The following is a 17283-nucleotide window of genomic DNA, read 5'->3' on the forward strand; positions in this document are numbered from 1 at the left end:
AGTAGGAAATGCTTTCAGTTTTTTTTACTTTGATTCCATCAAGAAGGTATTCAGATATGTCACACATTTGCCATGAATTCTGAATGTTAGCACTCTAGTTACTCATTAGATCACTGTAGTAAAGCTACTGCTCAACACGGAAGTCTGTTGCTGGTATTAAAAGTGCATGTTTCAGTCTGCATGTCAGAATTTTTAATGAAATAGAAGAGGATTTGAGAAGTCACTTAAAATGTGCCCTATTTTTTCTTTCTTCAGCACTAATAATTTCTATGGCAAAATGAACCCCTTTTTTGTGTTCCTTTTTAAATTACATGTTTTAAGTGTTACCAGTTTATTCCAATCAAGATGGATTCAGGTGTGCCATCAGTAAGACAGTAAGCGCTCTAGTTGTTCTTAAGAACACTCTGGGACATTCTGTCATTGAGCTTTACGTGGTCTACATCTGGATGATATGTGCGCTACATTTGGGCTCTTTTTTATCTGGTGGCCATCTTAGGAGACTTATTTGTTATGAAGTTTCCTAATTTCCTAATTTACTGCAGTCTCCTCGGTAGGAAATACTTTGTTTTTTACCTTGGTTCCATCAAGAAGGCATTCAGATGTGTCACACATTTGCCATACATTCTGAATGTTAGCACTCTGGTTGCTCATTAGATACCTGTAGTAAAGCTACTGCTCACCAGGGAAGTCTGCTGCTGGCATTCAAAGTGCATGTTTCAGTCTGCATGTCAGAATTTTTGAATAAAATAGAACAGGATTTGAGAAGTCAAAATGTGCCCTAATTTTTCTTTCTGCAGCACTATCATAATTTCTGTGGCAAAATGAGCCCCCTCATTTTGTTCCTTTTCAAATTAAATGTTTTAAGTGTTACCACTTTATTCCAATCAAGATGGCTTCAGGTGTGCCATACATTTGTCATAAGTAGGACTGTTAGCGCTCTAGTTGTTCTTTGGAACACTATGGGAAGCTGCAGTAGAACACACAGGAATCAACTGACAGTCTCTGCCCTTGTTGGATGTACATGTTTTACTGAGAATGTCAGACTTCATTCTCACATGACTGAGAAAGATAATGTGAATTTACAGAAAATATGCTCTCAGTTTAGCTTATAGATCACCTTCCAAACCTCTGTGGGAAAAGCATGAGAAAATAGTTTTCTCTTAAACATGATTCATGATATCCCAGCAGAAGGCTTTCTCACATGGTAAATCACCTTAGAACACACCACAATTCCTAAAATGAGTATGGTACCATCAACAAATTATTTATAATGTAGTTAAAGTCTTAAAACCTGCAATGCTTTTTAATGAGGTGCTATCATGTATATTGGTCTCAAGATGGCTGCCAACACTTCTTGGATGAAGTGCTGACAGCCAATCAGATCTCACGATGAGATGTGTGGTTAGGCTCCACCCAGATATAAATATTTCTTTTGCCATTATTATTAAAAAAAACTACTGAACAGATTTACACCATTTAACAAAAAGGGCTCTTTCTGAACCAAGGGCTGCCTTTTTGCCAAATTTGGTGTAATTCCGTTCAGCAGTTCGGGCTGTAGCCGTGTCAAAAGTTTCCTATGGAAAATTGCATGGAAAAAAGACGTTTTGGAACCCCCTTTCTTCTCGGCCCACTCTTGCTGAATTACCTCGAAACTTTCAATATAGGAGCGTACCGAAGCGAGCCAAAAGTTTTGAAAATTTCGCAAAGATTCACCAATCGGCGCCAAAGTTATTGGGAATGGAATGTTGCGATTTTCCTATGGTAACTAGGTCCTAACTATAACTACCTACTGACGAATATATATATATATATATATATATATATATATATATATATATATATATATATATATATATATATATATATAAAGTTTCCACACTCCACGCTGCCAATCAGCAACAAAACGAGAGAAAGAGACTCTTCAGATTTCATCAGATGCAGGTATTTATTTTTTCAATTTTAAATATATATATACACACATACATATACACACGCACACATACCAACCGGTACTTATACTGACGTGTATGACTGGCGCATTACGGACTCCGCAGACCGGCCACCCGATTGGATTCACTCGGAAGATTACGTTGATTCAAGTTAAATTAAGTATGGAGGGATACCTTCTGCTATTGAGTTGGTGAATGGTATAGTCCGTTGACCATACACGTCAGTATAAGTCCCGGTTCGGAGATACATAATTGCACACACCACGGGACCGAGTACCCTATTTTAGTACGCGGGAGCGGGTCCATTTTAACTACTGGCATCTTGCGTTGCGCCTTGGATTTTATGCACTTTTTCTACATTGTCATGCTGTGTTAAACTTAACAAGCTTTTCCTTAGAAAGCAGACCTGTTCAAAACTCACATTGATACAGAGCCCCCTACACTGTATATCCATCTACAGTGTATGATACACAGACGTCCTGCGGCCACTGATTTATCGGTTCTCTCAGCGCCCTGATGAAGGAATCTGTTGTGTACATCACATTTCCGAAACGCAAGTTGGTGCATTTCCTGGTCTTATGTATTTTATGTTGAGAATTTTGTAATGTAATTGTCCTGGAATTTGCATGTATGTATGTATTTGTGCTTTTTCATGATTCAGTGTCCAGTTTTGGCTTATTTGCATTGAAGAATTTGTTTTGTATTTTCTTATGTCTATTTTCTTTCTTTTTTTCTGATGTGTACATCACGTTCACTGTTCCTCATCTTATTTATAGGGCTCCTTCAATGTTGAAAGTTTTCATGATATTTTTATATATTTCTGTGATATCATAAAAACAATTTATAAAACATATTTATATCTTTTGATAATACCTTTTGATAAATAACTGGTCTATGGAATATGTTTTTTTGGATGTACAACCTTGCCTTAAAGTATGTATCAGGGAGAAGTGTTTGTTGTTAGTGCGTTTTCACTGCATACTTCTCCCTATAATCTGCATAACCAGGGACCTTCTTGTTTTTCTTATATAAACCTATATTCATTATCAAAAGGAGGGAGGAAAGTACATTTGTGCAATCTTACAAACACATACACAAAGAGTACTCAGGATGAATTGATCAAAATATCTCACGAATAGGTTTTAACCCCTTCAGCGCGGCGCGAATTTTTGCGCTGTACTGAAGGTTCTAATGAGCCAACGGGCTCATGACGGAACGGTTCCGTCATGAGCACAGGCCAACCGACGCTCATGACGGAACCGTTCCGTCATGAGCACCGAAGGGGTTAAAAAATATATTTTTTTTAGGATGAAAGCCCTGACCCACTCCAAGGGTGGCATCCTTCATCATAGGGTTACTTCTTCACTCGGACTAATGGAAGTGAACGACTGATGTGACTACTGATACAATAAGGCTCAGTTTGCATTACAACTCCTTTATTGAGAGGGTGTGAATGAAACACAACATATCAACATTCTGGATTATAGGTTCTAATTAATAGCACCTAGATTGTCTTAATTTACAGAAATGGTTTGGGTCCTGAAGAAAGCTTGTTACAATTTTGTTGGAATTGCACATGGTGAAACATGTCAACTTTGTTGCAAGTTTGAAAATTTCCATTGTCCCTGCACACTCGAAACAAGAATAAAAATATACGTTTAGCAGTAGGTAGTCCTTCACACCTATTGTGCACTCTCTGTTTTCCGATTTAGAACACGCATACCAGGGAGAGAACTATAGAGGAATCAAGAGCTCCCCTGACCTCCAGGATAGTTGCTCACATTGATAATCATAACAATAAATATACAGGAGAATCCTTATGATCAACATGGTTAACACTTGAAAATGTGACAAGTCTATTGTATGAAAGCAAACGTATTCAATAATTATAAGAATTGTGTAGATATAAGATGCTTGCTTCCTGTTTGTACTAATGCCAATGGCTTATATCCCAAAGTTTATTTGTTTTTTAGAATTTAAAAAATGGTGATCTTAAATGAACAAATAATGAACGTAGATTTCTAGAGAGCTACAATGTCCCAAAGGCATCCTGGCACTAATATACGGTACAACCAAATTTCGAGGAAACAAGACAATTCTGATATGGAGCTAAAGCTGGACTTTGCTGGAGAACAGCCTTCAATTTGGTAAATGTGTTTGGCAAGAAGATGTTGTGTAGATTTTATAATTTTCCTACCCAAGATATACTGCATTTACTCCTTTTTGTCCAGGTCTGAAGGTTCACAGAAACAGATATTTATCACCATTGATTAAAACTACTATGCACATAAAATTATGGGAAATGTAAAATGATTTATAAAGAATTGTTATCAATTATGTACTATTTTAAATCATTTGTCTTCTTTTATATTACCTGTGTGAATTAACATAATAAATAAAAATGTGACTTTCTTTTTGAATGGTTATGAATGTTACAAAGTGAATAAATAACTACTGCATACATTGCCATTTTAAATAACAAATTGCAAAAAGGTAAAATCCATTCTACTAATGCATAGTACAATGGGTCCCATCTAGTATTTATAATAAGTGTAAGTAGTAATCAAGAGTTTCTGTAACCTCGACTGCTAGACCAAGTGTTCTCGTCATGGAACCTGAACTTAGGAGTAGTAAAACTTGAATTGGGTTGAGTTAAGTATATTTATTAAAAGATCTTGCAACACAGTGCAGCAACCAACGTAGCTGCCGTGCATTGTGTGAGAGGGAGAGAAAAGGACAGCACCACATCTACAGAGATATGGTGCTGTCCTGCTTTCTTCCCAGTGCTGGCACACAATCAGGCTGCCTAGTGCCACACTTACACCATTGAACATTTGTTCAGGAGTGTAGGCATGATGGCTAGATTATGTTTCTTACTGGAAGGGTATATTCCCATAACAAAATACTATGCTTAGACTAACTTTTAAACTTTTCCTACTTTGCATGTGTGCTGTACACCACAACACACATGCAAAGCTGGGAAAAGACTGGAGGTATATAAGCATTTCTCCTATATGGCGCTAATGTCAAAATGGTGTTATTTTCTAAGGCAAAAGCCTGTCTAGTTTTTCTAGTAGATAGTTTCTACATCAAAACCCATGGTTTGCTGCATGGGAACACCCATGTACCACACGTGGACCATCCACTTGGCGCTAAGTAATACAGAGCAGTGTTAGACTATGCTTTATGCTACTTTCCAGTGACTTTCCAGTGCAAAACATATTGTTGATCCTTTAACTCTTCATTATCTCCTTTTGTCTCATATTCAATCCTAAAATTTGTTAGGATAGGATTTTTTTTTTACCAGCCTGAAAGGAATGTCCAATACTGCTTTTAAATCAACGACCATCAAATTAAAAATCCACTCATAATTTATAAGTGATGGCCTTGTAAAAGTATGTCAGGATAATTATCATTCACTCCCGACTTCATCACTTCTAGCAAAAAAAACATATTTTCAGATAAATAATAAATGGTTATATTTGCAATTCAATATAAGATTATTGCATTTGAAATTCAATATAATAATAATATAATATTATTGCATCTTCATACAATATTCGATGCATAGGTTATAGGAACCAACATTAGGCAACGGAGGAGTATACATTGTTTCGATAATTTTTTTTTTTTTACAATATCCACTGACCGGGCAGGTGATGACAGTTGTAGGAAGCTGCGTGGGTCTACTTAGGCAACTTCAGAAACTGGTACCCCTCTTATCCTTCGCAACGATGATGTGTTGGCAGCACTGATTGTGTCGTGATTGGACTATTGAAACGCGCTATACATTGGAATTCCACACAAATTACTGGGTAAGCTCCAAATAGTTATGAATGATGATGCAAGATTAATATTCAAGCTACCAAGATGGACGTATGCCGAGCCGTTGCTGCAAGAATGGCACTCGCTTCTGATAAAGCAGCGGGCGGGGTTTAAGAGATTATGCATTGCACATAAGACCCTGTATGGGAAGGTACCTGTCTTTGTTAAGGACTGTGTAAGGCTATATGTACAGTAACAATGTCTCTGTTGATCCTAGGCAACCTTCCTGACCTGCCCACGTTTTGACAAATCGACTATGGGAGGTCGGGCTTTTTCAGTCCGTATAACCTCAGTTATGGAACAAAATGCGGGAAAGTTTGCAAAGGGAAAACACTTTCCTTCCATTTTGGAAGAGAGTGAATTTTTTTAATCAATCAGGCTTGTGGACAGGATAACGTTTGATCGAATGGTTTTGGACAGATAGTAGCTGGTGCTAGGCTGCTAACCCTTAGACAAGCGCTAAGAGACCAATGGTAATTAGGGACTATATAAGTGGTAATAACATAACATATCCCTTACAGTCATTCTCAAAAGGTGCAGTTATTCTGTACACTGATTGCTGGTGTGGACTAAATATATTTGTATGTTTCATTTTCATATTAAACACTATATGCAATCACAATTTTAAGTCATTAAGTGCACACTTACAGTTTTTTTAAATCTTTATACCTGATGAAAGCTTCTTCTGGAAGAACCCGGATCTTGTTTTTTTTAAGCGACCTAAGAAAAAACACAATGAAGAAAGTATTTCAATTATGTGTACAAGTAGTCAATGAAAATTAGCGCCTGGTTGAAATTATGAGACATATGCATCCCACAACCTCTGCTTTCTTTTTAGGTTAGGTTTTCAGTGCTTAGTTTGTAAAAAAAAAAGTACGTTCCAGGGCCCTTCTCAGGACCAGTGTGACAGGTCATACTATTCAAGGCGACCCAAGGCTATAGGAATGGCGAGGGTAGCAGGTATTATTATTTATTTTCAATGTATATTGTATATTAAACACCCTTGTTGCGCCCATCTCAAAAGATAGACAGATAGCACCAAAATGTGGTGGACTGTCAGTGCCAATGTTGAGAATTAAGTGCAGGTGCGGAGCACCAGAGACTACCGGCACAAATTAAGCATTAGTTTAAATGGATGGTGCAAACAGGCATGCATGTACACCAAAGCCTCATGGATAAATATGGCCTGTGTAGGTGAATTCTTACGTTTGTTTTATTTCTTCCCATACTTTGTTTCCTTTTAGACCCTGAATTGCTGGTATTTGGACCACTAGACAGTGAAGACCTGCTACACAGTTCCACCCAGCATGTACCTTTCCCTGTAACATGTAAGTTATTTATACTTTATTCATACCGGAAGTGGTGGAGAAAAAGCTTCAGTGCCTTGACATGGAAGAGGAGGCGCTGATTAAGGAAAAGCAGCAACAAGGAGACCAGGACCTATTGGTTGCAGAGCCATATGAGGAATCTCTCTCTAGGAAAGAGCCGCAGACCGGCCTGCCACGGTAACACAGCCCTCTCTTTGATTAAAGCACTTTGGGCAAGTGAGGAGCGACTGTGCAAGAAAAAACAGTTCGGCCTGATAGCATGTGGAGGGATCCCTTTGCAAAGAAAACTCCCTAGCCGGGCTGCAGAACTTGCTGACCGACAAGGGACAAAGGACCTGCGACCGCCCGGCTTCTACTTGCCTTGGATTCAGAGGGGTGTTGGATGCTAACAGATCTTGTTCCAGGTTTATCTACCTCTAATAAAAGAGAGAGGGACCCCAAGACCAAAGGGATAGGGTTCCACAATTGACACAAGTCAAGAAATAAATTCCCTTTGGGCGAATTAGCATCAATACAAGAGTACTTATAAACAAACAATAAACTCACTAATACAGAAACGTAACAAGGAAGCAATGATAGAAATTAGAAATTCAAAACACGTGAAAACACTATAGTAAAAATAAATCTCAGTACAATTTATTAACATACATTATATTGATTAAAAATTGGGAAACATACACAGGGCGGAACAATAATGAATAAAAAACACATTCCAAATAAAAAAGGAGCTACAGGAAAAGGACTAAACTCAAATAAGACGGTTATTTTGAATTTTCCTTAATTTCTTAATCCAAGTTCACTCCTTGAGCATTGACGCGTTTCGGCGGTATGAACAATATATGACCGCCTTCATCAGGGTATATGCATAATACCAGTTTAATAAATTTTTCAGTGCGTCATAAGGGGTATACTTCCTCCTTATCCTTTGTATCAGATATTCGTCCAGCGAATTATCCTCTTAGAGTATATAGTATTCTAATTTAACAGAATGGCGGAAGCAAGGTCCCAATTTCACATTCAATAGTACAACCAGCCGTATAGCTGAAAGATAAAGTTTAAATAGTATGGACCCAGTACGCGGTAAAGCAGTAGTGCGCACAAAATCTATTGCGCCAAAAATCTATTTCAAGGCAGGTACAAGCAGTAAATCCTTGTATGGTTCTGGTAGACGGGTAAAAACCATGAACCTGATGTTTGATTTCTCCTTGTCTGTCCTCCTTTATTAAATAAACGAAACATCCCGCGTACACAATCTGGTCTTTCTGGCTTCCAACCACATTTTGTGCGCACTACTGCTTTACCGCGTACTGGGTCTTTTAAATTAGAATACTATATACTCTAAGAGGATAATTCGCTGGACGAATATCTGATACAAAGGATAAGGAGGAAGTATACCCCTTATGACGCACTGAAAAATTTATTTTATGCCCGAGAAATATTGGGAAACAGGTATACATATACCCTGATGAAGGCGGTCATATTTTGTTCATACCTCCGAAACGCGTCGATGCTCAAGGAGTGAACTTGGATTAAGAAATTTAGGAAAATTCAAAATAACCGTCTTATTTGAGTTTAGTCCTTTTCCTGTAGCTCCTTTTTTATTTGGAATGTGTTTTTTATTCATTATTGTTCCGTCCTGTGTATGTTTCCCAATTTTTAGTCAATATAATGTATGTTAATAAATTGTACTGAGATTTATTTTTACTATAGTGTTTTCACGTGTTTTGAATTTCTCATTTCTATCATTGCTTCCCTGTTACGTTTCTGTATTAGTGAGTTTATTGTTTGTTTATAAGTACTCTTGTATTGATGCTAATTCGCCCTAAGGGAATTTATTTCATGACTTGTGCCAGGTTTATCTACCACTTTTTAAAGTTAAGGAGGTAGGTCCCGGGACGTAGGGTAGGCTGGACCATACACAATTTTTTGGAAAACAAGTGCCACCCCCACCAATTCTCAATGCTCTCTACTACGAGCAAACAAATCAAAAGTGAATTTCAGATTTGTTCGGTATATTTATTTTTACCTTTTACTTTAGAAATTTCAACATATACACTCAGACGGGTTATCTGAGAAAGACACTCAACATGTAACAACTACTATACAATAATGCAACCGAAAGGAATATACATCACAGAAAAAGTTACAAAAACACACAATCAATATGATACACCTTTCAAAAATAAGGAATGGTCGTGTTGGAACATTCAATAAACCAATTGGAACATTCAATAAACCAAAATCAATATATCAACTCAATGAAAGAGACACGTTCAGGAAAAACAATGGAAGAATATAGACAAATTAATCAGTAATCAGTAAGACTCAGAAATAAATTCTGTATCCTTCACAAATTCCTCCAATGATGCAGACGCGTTTCGAGTCCGTGAGACAGATTGGCGGACTCTCATCAGGGCTCAATCAATGTAGTTCTGAAGGTGTTTATGTTAAAAAGGAAGACAAAAGGAGAGCAACATGTCACCAAATGTTCTCATTACCAGGGTGACTGCCCCCAATGCCCCTCATGGCCCTTTTAGTACCTGACAGTGACTCCGAAGGCCTTATCTCGGGGATCTGTTTGCACCAGTGCTTGTAGCGGGACCTTGTTATCTGTAAGATAACATCAAGCTTAGAATGCGAACAAACAATGTCTTTTAAGTTTGTGCACACGCGGGCGAACCCGCGAAACATAAAGGAAAAATTCAGATTCATACCTAGGACAGTAGCAAGTGTTTTCTCCCTGTCCCTTTCTCATTCAATTGTCCTGTCGTTCCTTCTTTCACCTGTAAAGTGCGAACCAAAGTCGCCACATTAGATTATTGCACCGGCTCACACATTTAAAGTGGCTAAGAGACTCAACAATCAAGATTTTAGACAGCCTACCTGGAGACACAACGTTTTCTCAAAGGTCTCAGGTTTCAGGCATGCTGATCGATCTGGTAAGGGGGCGAAAGAGCGTAGCATAGTTTTAGAGCCTGCTCAAATCCGGACTATTTACGCTACAGACTGCACGCGGAATAGATTCATGTGTAAGTTACCTTAACTTGCACGTCTTGAGATCGCGATCAAGCTGCTGATACTTCGTACATCAAGGTAAAGCGGTATCCGAGTTAAACCGCACTGTTTCCTATTCCTCGGCTTACAGCCTGTCAAACAAAGACGGGAGACTTTCCCGTATCAAAAATAAAGTGCTCAGTGCGCCAATGGTCCAACACTTTGTTGATAAATCACATGCAGAAACTGATTTCTCTTGGACAGTATTGTACACAATGCCCACCAAAAAAGGTCTTGTCGATATTGAGGAAACCCTGCTGCGCAAGGAGGCCTACTTGATCATGAGATTTAACAGTGCCCAAACTGGACTTAATAGTATGTCCGAGGTATCAAGGCTCTAATCCTGTTACTTCTTAATTTGCTCAACTTGTTCTAAACTACATGTCCCAGAGTTCCATGCGCCTAGTAAAGGTTCATATCCCCGCCCTAAAGATGGCGTTGCTGTTTCTGAATCGAACCTGGCATTTTGACGACGGAGCGCCTACTGAACCGGTGAGTGCTCCACACAATAGTCGGCGGTTCACCTTGTACCCGCAAACGGAGATGACAACTTACAAGTCTCCCGTCTTTGTTTGACAGGCTGTAAGCCGAGGAATAGGAAACAGTGCGGTTTAACCCGGATACCGCTTTACCTTGATGTACGAAGTATCAGCAGCTTGATCGCGATCTCAAGACGCGCAAGTTAAGGTAACTTACACATGAATCTATTCCGCGTGCAGTCTGTAGCGTAAATAGTCCGGATTTGAGCAGGCTCTAAAACTATGCTACGCTCTTTCGCCCCCTTACCAGATCGATCAGCATGCCTGAAACCTGAGACCTTTGAGAAAACGTTGTGTCTCCAGGTAGGCGGTCTAAAATCTTGATTGTTGAGTCTCTTAGCCACTTTAAATGTGTGAGCCGGTGCAATAATCTAATGTGGCGACTTTGGTTCGCACTTTACAGGTGAAAGAAGGAACGACAGGACAATTGAATGAGAAAGGGACAGGGAGAAAACACTTGCTACTGTCCTAGGTATGAATCTGAATTTTTCCTTTATGTTTCGCGGGTTCGCCCGCGTGTGCACAAACTTAAAAGACATTGTTTGTTCGCATTCTAAGCTTGATGTTATCTTACAGATAACAAGGTCCCGCTACAAGCACTGGTGCAAACAGATCCCCGAGATAAGGCCTTCGGAGTCACTGTCAGGTACTAAAAGGGCCATGAGGGGCATTGGGGGCAGTCACCCTGGTAATGAGAACATTTGGTGACATGTTGCTCTCCTTTTGTCTTCCTTTTTAACATAAACACCTTCAGAACTACATTGATTGAGCCCTGATGAGAGTCCGCCAATCTGTCTCACGGACTCGAAACGCGTCGGCATCATTGGAGGAATTTGTGAAGGATACAGAATTTATTTCTGAGTCTTACTGATTACTGATTAATTTGTCTATTTTCTTCCATTGTTTTTCCTGAACGTGTCTCTTTCATTGAGTTGATATATTGATTTTGGTTTATTGAATGTTCCAATTGGTTTATTGAATGTTCCAACACGACCATTCACTATTTTTGAAAGGTGTATCATATTGATTGTGTATTTTTGTAACTTTTTCTGTGATGTATATTCCTTTCGGTTGCATTATTGTATAGTAGTTGTTACATGTTGAGTGTCTTTCTCAGATAACCCGTCTGAGTGTATATGTTGAAATTTCTAAAGTAAAAGGTAAAAATAAATATACCGAACAAATCTGAAATTCACTTTTGATTTGTTTGCTCGTAGTAGAGAGCATTGAGAATTGGTGGGGGTGGCACTTGTTTTCCAAAAAAAAGGTTTATCTACCACAGCATGAATCTTGAACCCTCAACATCCAGTTCCATCCTCATTCTCTTCTAAGGGACAGTCTGAAGAGAACGTGCAATAGTGGAAAAATTGTGCAGCTGACGAGAAGATCTGGACAGTTTCTTTCATCTAGTTTAAAGAAGAAAAAATGCTAGAAGTGACAGAGGGTGTTTTTAAAAGACATAATTTTCTGAAAATACGATGATCGTTAAGAAGTTTCGCATAAAAACGATTCTCTTTAAGAACCACTTCCTGTGGGGCATACTAACAATTACTAACAATAGAGTGGCGTAGCTAGCCCAAGAGAAGGGGTGTGTGCTGGCTATTCCCGCACTGCGCCCAAAACTCGTGTTGCCAGGGGCGGACCGCCCCCAGCCCCCTTGCTATGCCACTGTGACAATAATCCGTAGTGGCTGTTTTTTAGATTAACAGTTATCTGACTGGCATGTTTAAATATGCAATTTTCAAAGAACACTTTTGATTGAAAAAGCATCCCAATTAAAGAAATCTGGATCTCTCTGTCAGATTTACTTCATTTTCAACCTCTTTCAGAATGCATGCTCTTATTTTTTAGGTATAGGATTACGACCGAGCAGGGTTCGGTCACATCCTACTTGCAGGTCTGGAACTGACGACAAGTGGTTGTTCGGCTCCAGTTCCTGGCCAATGTGGGACGGACTCCAGTCCATCCGACATTGGAATCGGCCCCTATGTTGTTGTCGTGTTCCTCTTCAAATGCCACATATTAACAGAACACTGTTCTCTGTAACCTCCTTCACATCATATCTGAAACAATGTTTCACAATCGTCATTCTTGGTGCCAGAAACTGTTAATAGGCGAATATGTTTAGTGAGACAGAAATGTAATAAAAAAAGTGGTGAATATTTAGCAGGCTCCCAGCTAAATTTGGATATTTCACTGCTAATTAACAGCTGCTTGCTAGCTTACATACTTGTTGGTTGTGAGCTGGACAAGTACCAAAGAAATTTCAATCTTTACCCATCGACCAGCTAAGCAGCACATTATTTACTATTTATGCAGTGATTGGGCAAATAGCAAAGAAACTCAACTATTTCATTGGTTGCAGGCTATAGAGCAGATTCTGTATTAGTTGCTCAGAGGCTAGGAACGGAAAATTCAGCATTTGCTATTGTCTATAACTAAGTGAGACTATGCACTATGTGTCAAGCAGCTGGGAAATAGTAAAGGAACCTCTTTTTTCAGCTAGTCAAAGGGTAATATGGCAGAGATTCAACCCTTTTTCAATGTGGCCTGCCAAACAGATTTTGCTAACCTGCTGTGAGTTAGAAGAGGTTTACAGCCTGATTTATATGTTGGCAGTATGGATTTTCTGTTACAACAGAGAAGTATCCTTACCGCAAACATTGTGGGCTGTCCACCAGGTTTAAATGAGGGTGGTAATACAAAAAGGGGAGAGGTAGAGGTTTGGCTAGGTTTATCCTCCTTCTTTGAAATGTGTCACACAAAAATGTGAATAGTTTGAAAAAAAACCTGCCCAAAAGAAATTATACTCGGATACAGTGAGAATCCACTGCATTAGTTTACTAGAAAAAAGGCTTATTTTCTAGAGACCCCTTACCCACCAGGGTTGCCCCTAGGTGGCGTGTTTCATCATTGGGGTTCATCCCAATCCTCTGCAGACTGAGGCGTGCTACCACTCGGCGATTACGCAGGAGCACTTACTGGTTGAATTTCAAACAAAGGTAGAAGCGAGTGGAAAAATGAGGGTGGGCAAAATATCCAATCGAAAAGCCGAGAAGAACTATCAGTAAGTCCTACACAAGATAAGGCCTTCCGCCAGCTGCCTGTCCTTATGCAATAATCCTGGCCAACACTCCAGAGCTAAAAAGGACCCAAAAGGAGTCAACTGCCCAGCTAATCCTTAAAGCATGACATTGGATCAATAAGCATATGAATGGATGGCTGGAAACCTTTACCAGCATTATAATGACGAAAAGGGTGGGTTGGGTAGGTAATTCTGATAAAACAATGAGGGAACTGTGTAGTACTACATTTTAAGTCACACCTTAGGGCGCAGAAACTTTTAAACCTATTACCCAATGCTCCAACACTTGATTTACAGATGTTTGCATTGCCCATAGGCTTTTTTTTTTTAAAATCCAGTAACTCAAAACCCCAGGGGACATGGATATAGGCATATCCTTAGCCTTCCTCACTCAGTGACCAACAGCCCTACTTGAGGCAAGAAACTAACCCCTTATCATTCAATAACAGGTTTACCCTACAGGAAAATCTTGAAGCTTGAGAATGACAGAGAATTAATGGGATGATTCCCAACTTATAACCCAGTTGTGTTATTGTAGGCCCAGAGCACCTCCCGCAAACCACTTGTCGAAATCAGGCTGTGTGAGGGGTGGTATCTTGACATTGAAGAATGATTCCCTAATTACAGTTTAATGCAGCTTAAAGGTCCAGGGGGCAATACTGTGCTCTTAAATAATTATTACAACAGTACATTTGTGGGTTAAATATTTAAGGTCATTGACTCACTTGAGGAAAAAAAATAACCTACTAATCTGTGATCTCAAGAAGGCACCTACAGCCTTATTCATGAAGGGGCCGTTTTGCGAGCCCCTAATAGCGAATCATAGCGATTCGCTATTAAGGACTCGCAAAACGGTAATCATGTAGGAATCGCATAATAAAATGCGATTCCTACTGATTCCTTATTTGCGATTAGCAAATTGCTAATCGCAAATAAGGAATAACTCGCCATTCATTCCTATGGGCCAAAAGGCCTATCCATAGGAATGAATGGGGAGTATTCCTTATTTGCGATTAGCAATTAGCTAATCGCAAATAAGATTGCGATTTGAAGGGTGCCAGGGGTGTCCACAGTACACCCTGTAGCACCCCTCAAATGATCTGTGACACAGGTGTTGCACACACACATGTCCAAAGGACATGTGTGTGTGTAACATGCAACTCAGAAAAATGCATTTAAATGCATTTTTCTGAGTTTTCGCAATTTACCGCGAGGTCTGACCTCGCGGTAAATTGCGCCTAGAAATAGCGAAATCGCAAATTGAAATAGGATGTTGAATAGCATTTAAGGAATCTCAAATAGAGATTCCTTAAATGTCATTTCCTCGCACATTTGCGACACCGCAATTAGCGATTTTTGCTTTTGGGATGCTGAATCCCAAAAGCAAAAATCGCACTCGCAAAGGGCCGGATCCTCAGAATCCGGCCCTTTGCGAGCCGATTTAGCCTTCATGAATAAGGCTGCTAGTATTTTATGGATGGGTGATTTTAAAGCACACAGCTGTTGCTTTTTAGCCAAACCGATATGTGGTTTAACCAATGAGGAAGGGGAAGTCATCCCCACTTCACTCATAACCCGCATGGCAATCACTCAACAGACTCCTTATTATAAAAGACAAGGAAATCATGAATCCTATTGCCATGTACACAGGTATACTACACAAAACCCTTGAAAACAACCTTCACGGTCCAACCATTGATTATCTGATAACATCAGTATCCCTTAAAAGTTTCTTCAGTTACATCAAAATCTTTTTTTCTAAGCTTAGTGACCATGCAGCCATATTTTGTAAAATTACCTGGGAAGAAAAAATGGGACTCTTCTTAAGTGGGACAAGATCAATCAGGAGAAAATTGTCCCTTTGGTTATCGCAAAAAGACACAATAAATTATGACCTGTCTTGACATTGAACACTGAAATGACTGACTTTGAGATAATTTAGGATGAAGTTAAGAACAATTTAACAACAAATGGCCCAGGCGATAATTTGTTAACTACTAGATGGTTCGATCAAGCCTGTACCAAATCTTTATTAAATTTTCATAAAGCCCTCAGGACTAAGCCTAGAGATGTGGAACAAGTTAAGCTCTCTCACCAACTTTATAAAGATGCCAGAAAGGCTAGGCTAATGAAGGCGTGGGAACAACTCCATCACCTACATCGACCTTTGACCCTGCTTGCAGGCAGGTCGCTCCCTACGCCACCACCCAGCCGCCAGCTGACTCATTGCTCCTGCCTTCCTGCTGCCGCCGTTTCCCGCTGCCTCGATCCCGCCGCTGTGTCTCTGCAGCCTGCCCACCCTGTTCCCCATTGGATACCTCCCATGCCTCCCAGTTGCTCCTCCCTCCCTTCCCTCCTCTTAATGGGGCGGAGATGTGGCGTTGAGTCGACCTTTGACCCTGCTTGCAGGCAGGTCGCTCCCTTCGCCACCACACAGCCGCCAGCTGACTCGTTGCTCCTGCCTACCTGCGGCCGCCATTTTCCGCTCCCTCGTTCCTGCCGCTGCGTCCCTGCGGCCCGCCCCCCTGTTCCCCATTGGATACCCCACTTCTGCCTCCCAGCTGCTCCTCCCTCCCTTCCCTCCTCTTAAGGGGGCTGAGCAGTGGCATAACTCCACTGGACCGACCACCGCTGCATCCATTTCACCTTCAACAAACCAACCACTCACCACCGCACCCAATAGCTGCCTCGCTGCTGCTGGAGCAAAGTCACCGAAGACCATCTGATCACCACCCTCGCCCAGAACCCACCCACCAACCAGACGACGCAGCCCACAACCTCAGACAGTGGATCGACAACTGCACCAACACCCTTGCCCCACTCAAGAAACCGTCCAACAACCACGCCAGTAAGAGAGCCACCTGGTTCACTGACGAGCTGCAGACCTCCAAACGCACCTGCCGGAAACAGGAGAAGACATGGCTCCACGAACGCACTTCAGACAACTGCCCAGCCAACAAGGACGCCACTCGCAGACATCACCACCTCATCAGATGAGCGAAGAGGTCCTCCTTCAAAGACCGCCTGGATAACAACACACACAGCAGCAAAGAGCTCTTCAGCATCGTAAAAAAACTCTCCAACCCCAGCGCCAACGCCAACGACATACCGCCCTCACAAGAACTGTGCAACTTACTAGCCATCTTCTTCCACCGCAAGATCGCTAACATCCATGACAGCTTCAACACCATGACCGCCCGACTACGCCAGACCCCAGCCCCCCTATGAACACCACCAGCGCCAACCGCCTGACCTCCTGGTCCAACGTCAACGACGACAAGACATGCAAGGTCATGAACTCCATCCACTCAGGATCTCCGTCAGACCCGTGCCCACACTACATATTCAACAAAGCAGACGTTGCCATCACACCCCAACTACGGAATGTCATCAACATCTCTTTCGAAACAGCAACATTCCCGGAAAGCTGGAAACACTTCGAATTCAACTCCCTCCTGAAGAAGCCCAAGGTGGATCCCAAGGACCTCAAGAACCTCCGGCCC

General features: G+C 40.7%; 1 protein-coding gene across 1 annotated transcript in view; it reads right to left on the reverse strand.

The window, feature by feature from the left end:
* The window catches only part of RXFP2 (relaxin family peptide receptor 2), a 1407219-nt gene that overhangs the window by 484641 nt on the left and 905295 nt on the right, over positions 1–17283 (reverse strand). Inside the window, exon 5 of the mRNA XM_086935135.1 lies at positions 6423–6494. Coding sequence (XP_086791261.1) covers positions 6423–6494 — 72 coding nt within the window. The remainder of the gene's footprint in view (positions 1–6422; positions 6495–17283) is intronic.

Source organism: Lissotriton vulgaris, chromosome 8, assembly GCF_964263255.1.
Source record: "Lissotriton vulgaris chromosome 8, aLisVul1.2, whole genome shotgun sequence".
Classification (NCBI taxonomy): Eukaryota; Metazoa; Chordata; class Amphibia; order Caudata; family Salamandridae; genus Lissotriton; species Lissotriton vulgaris.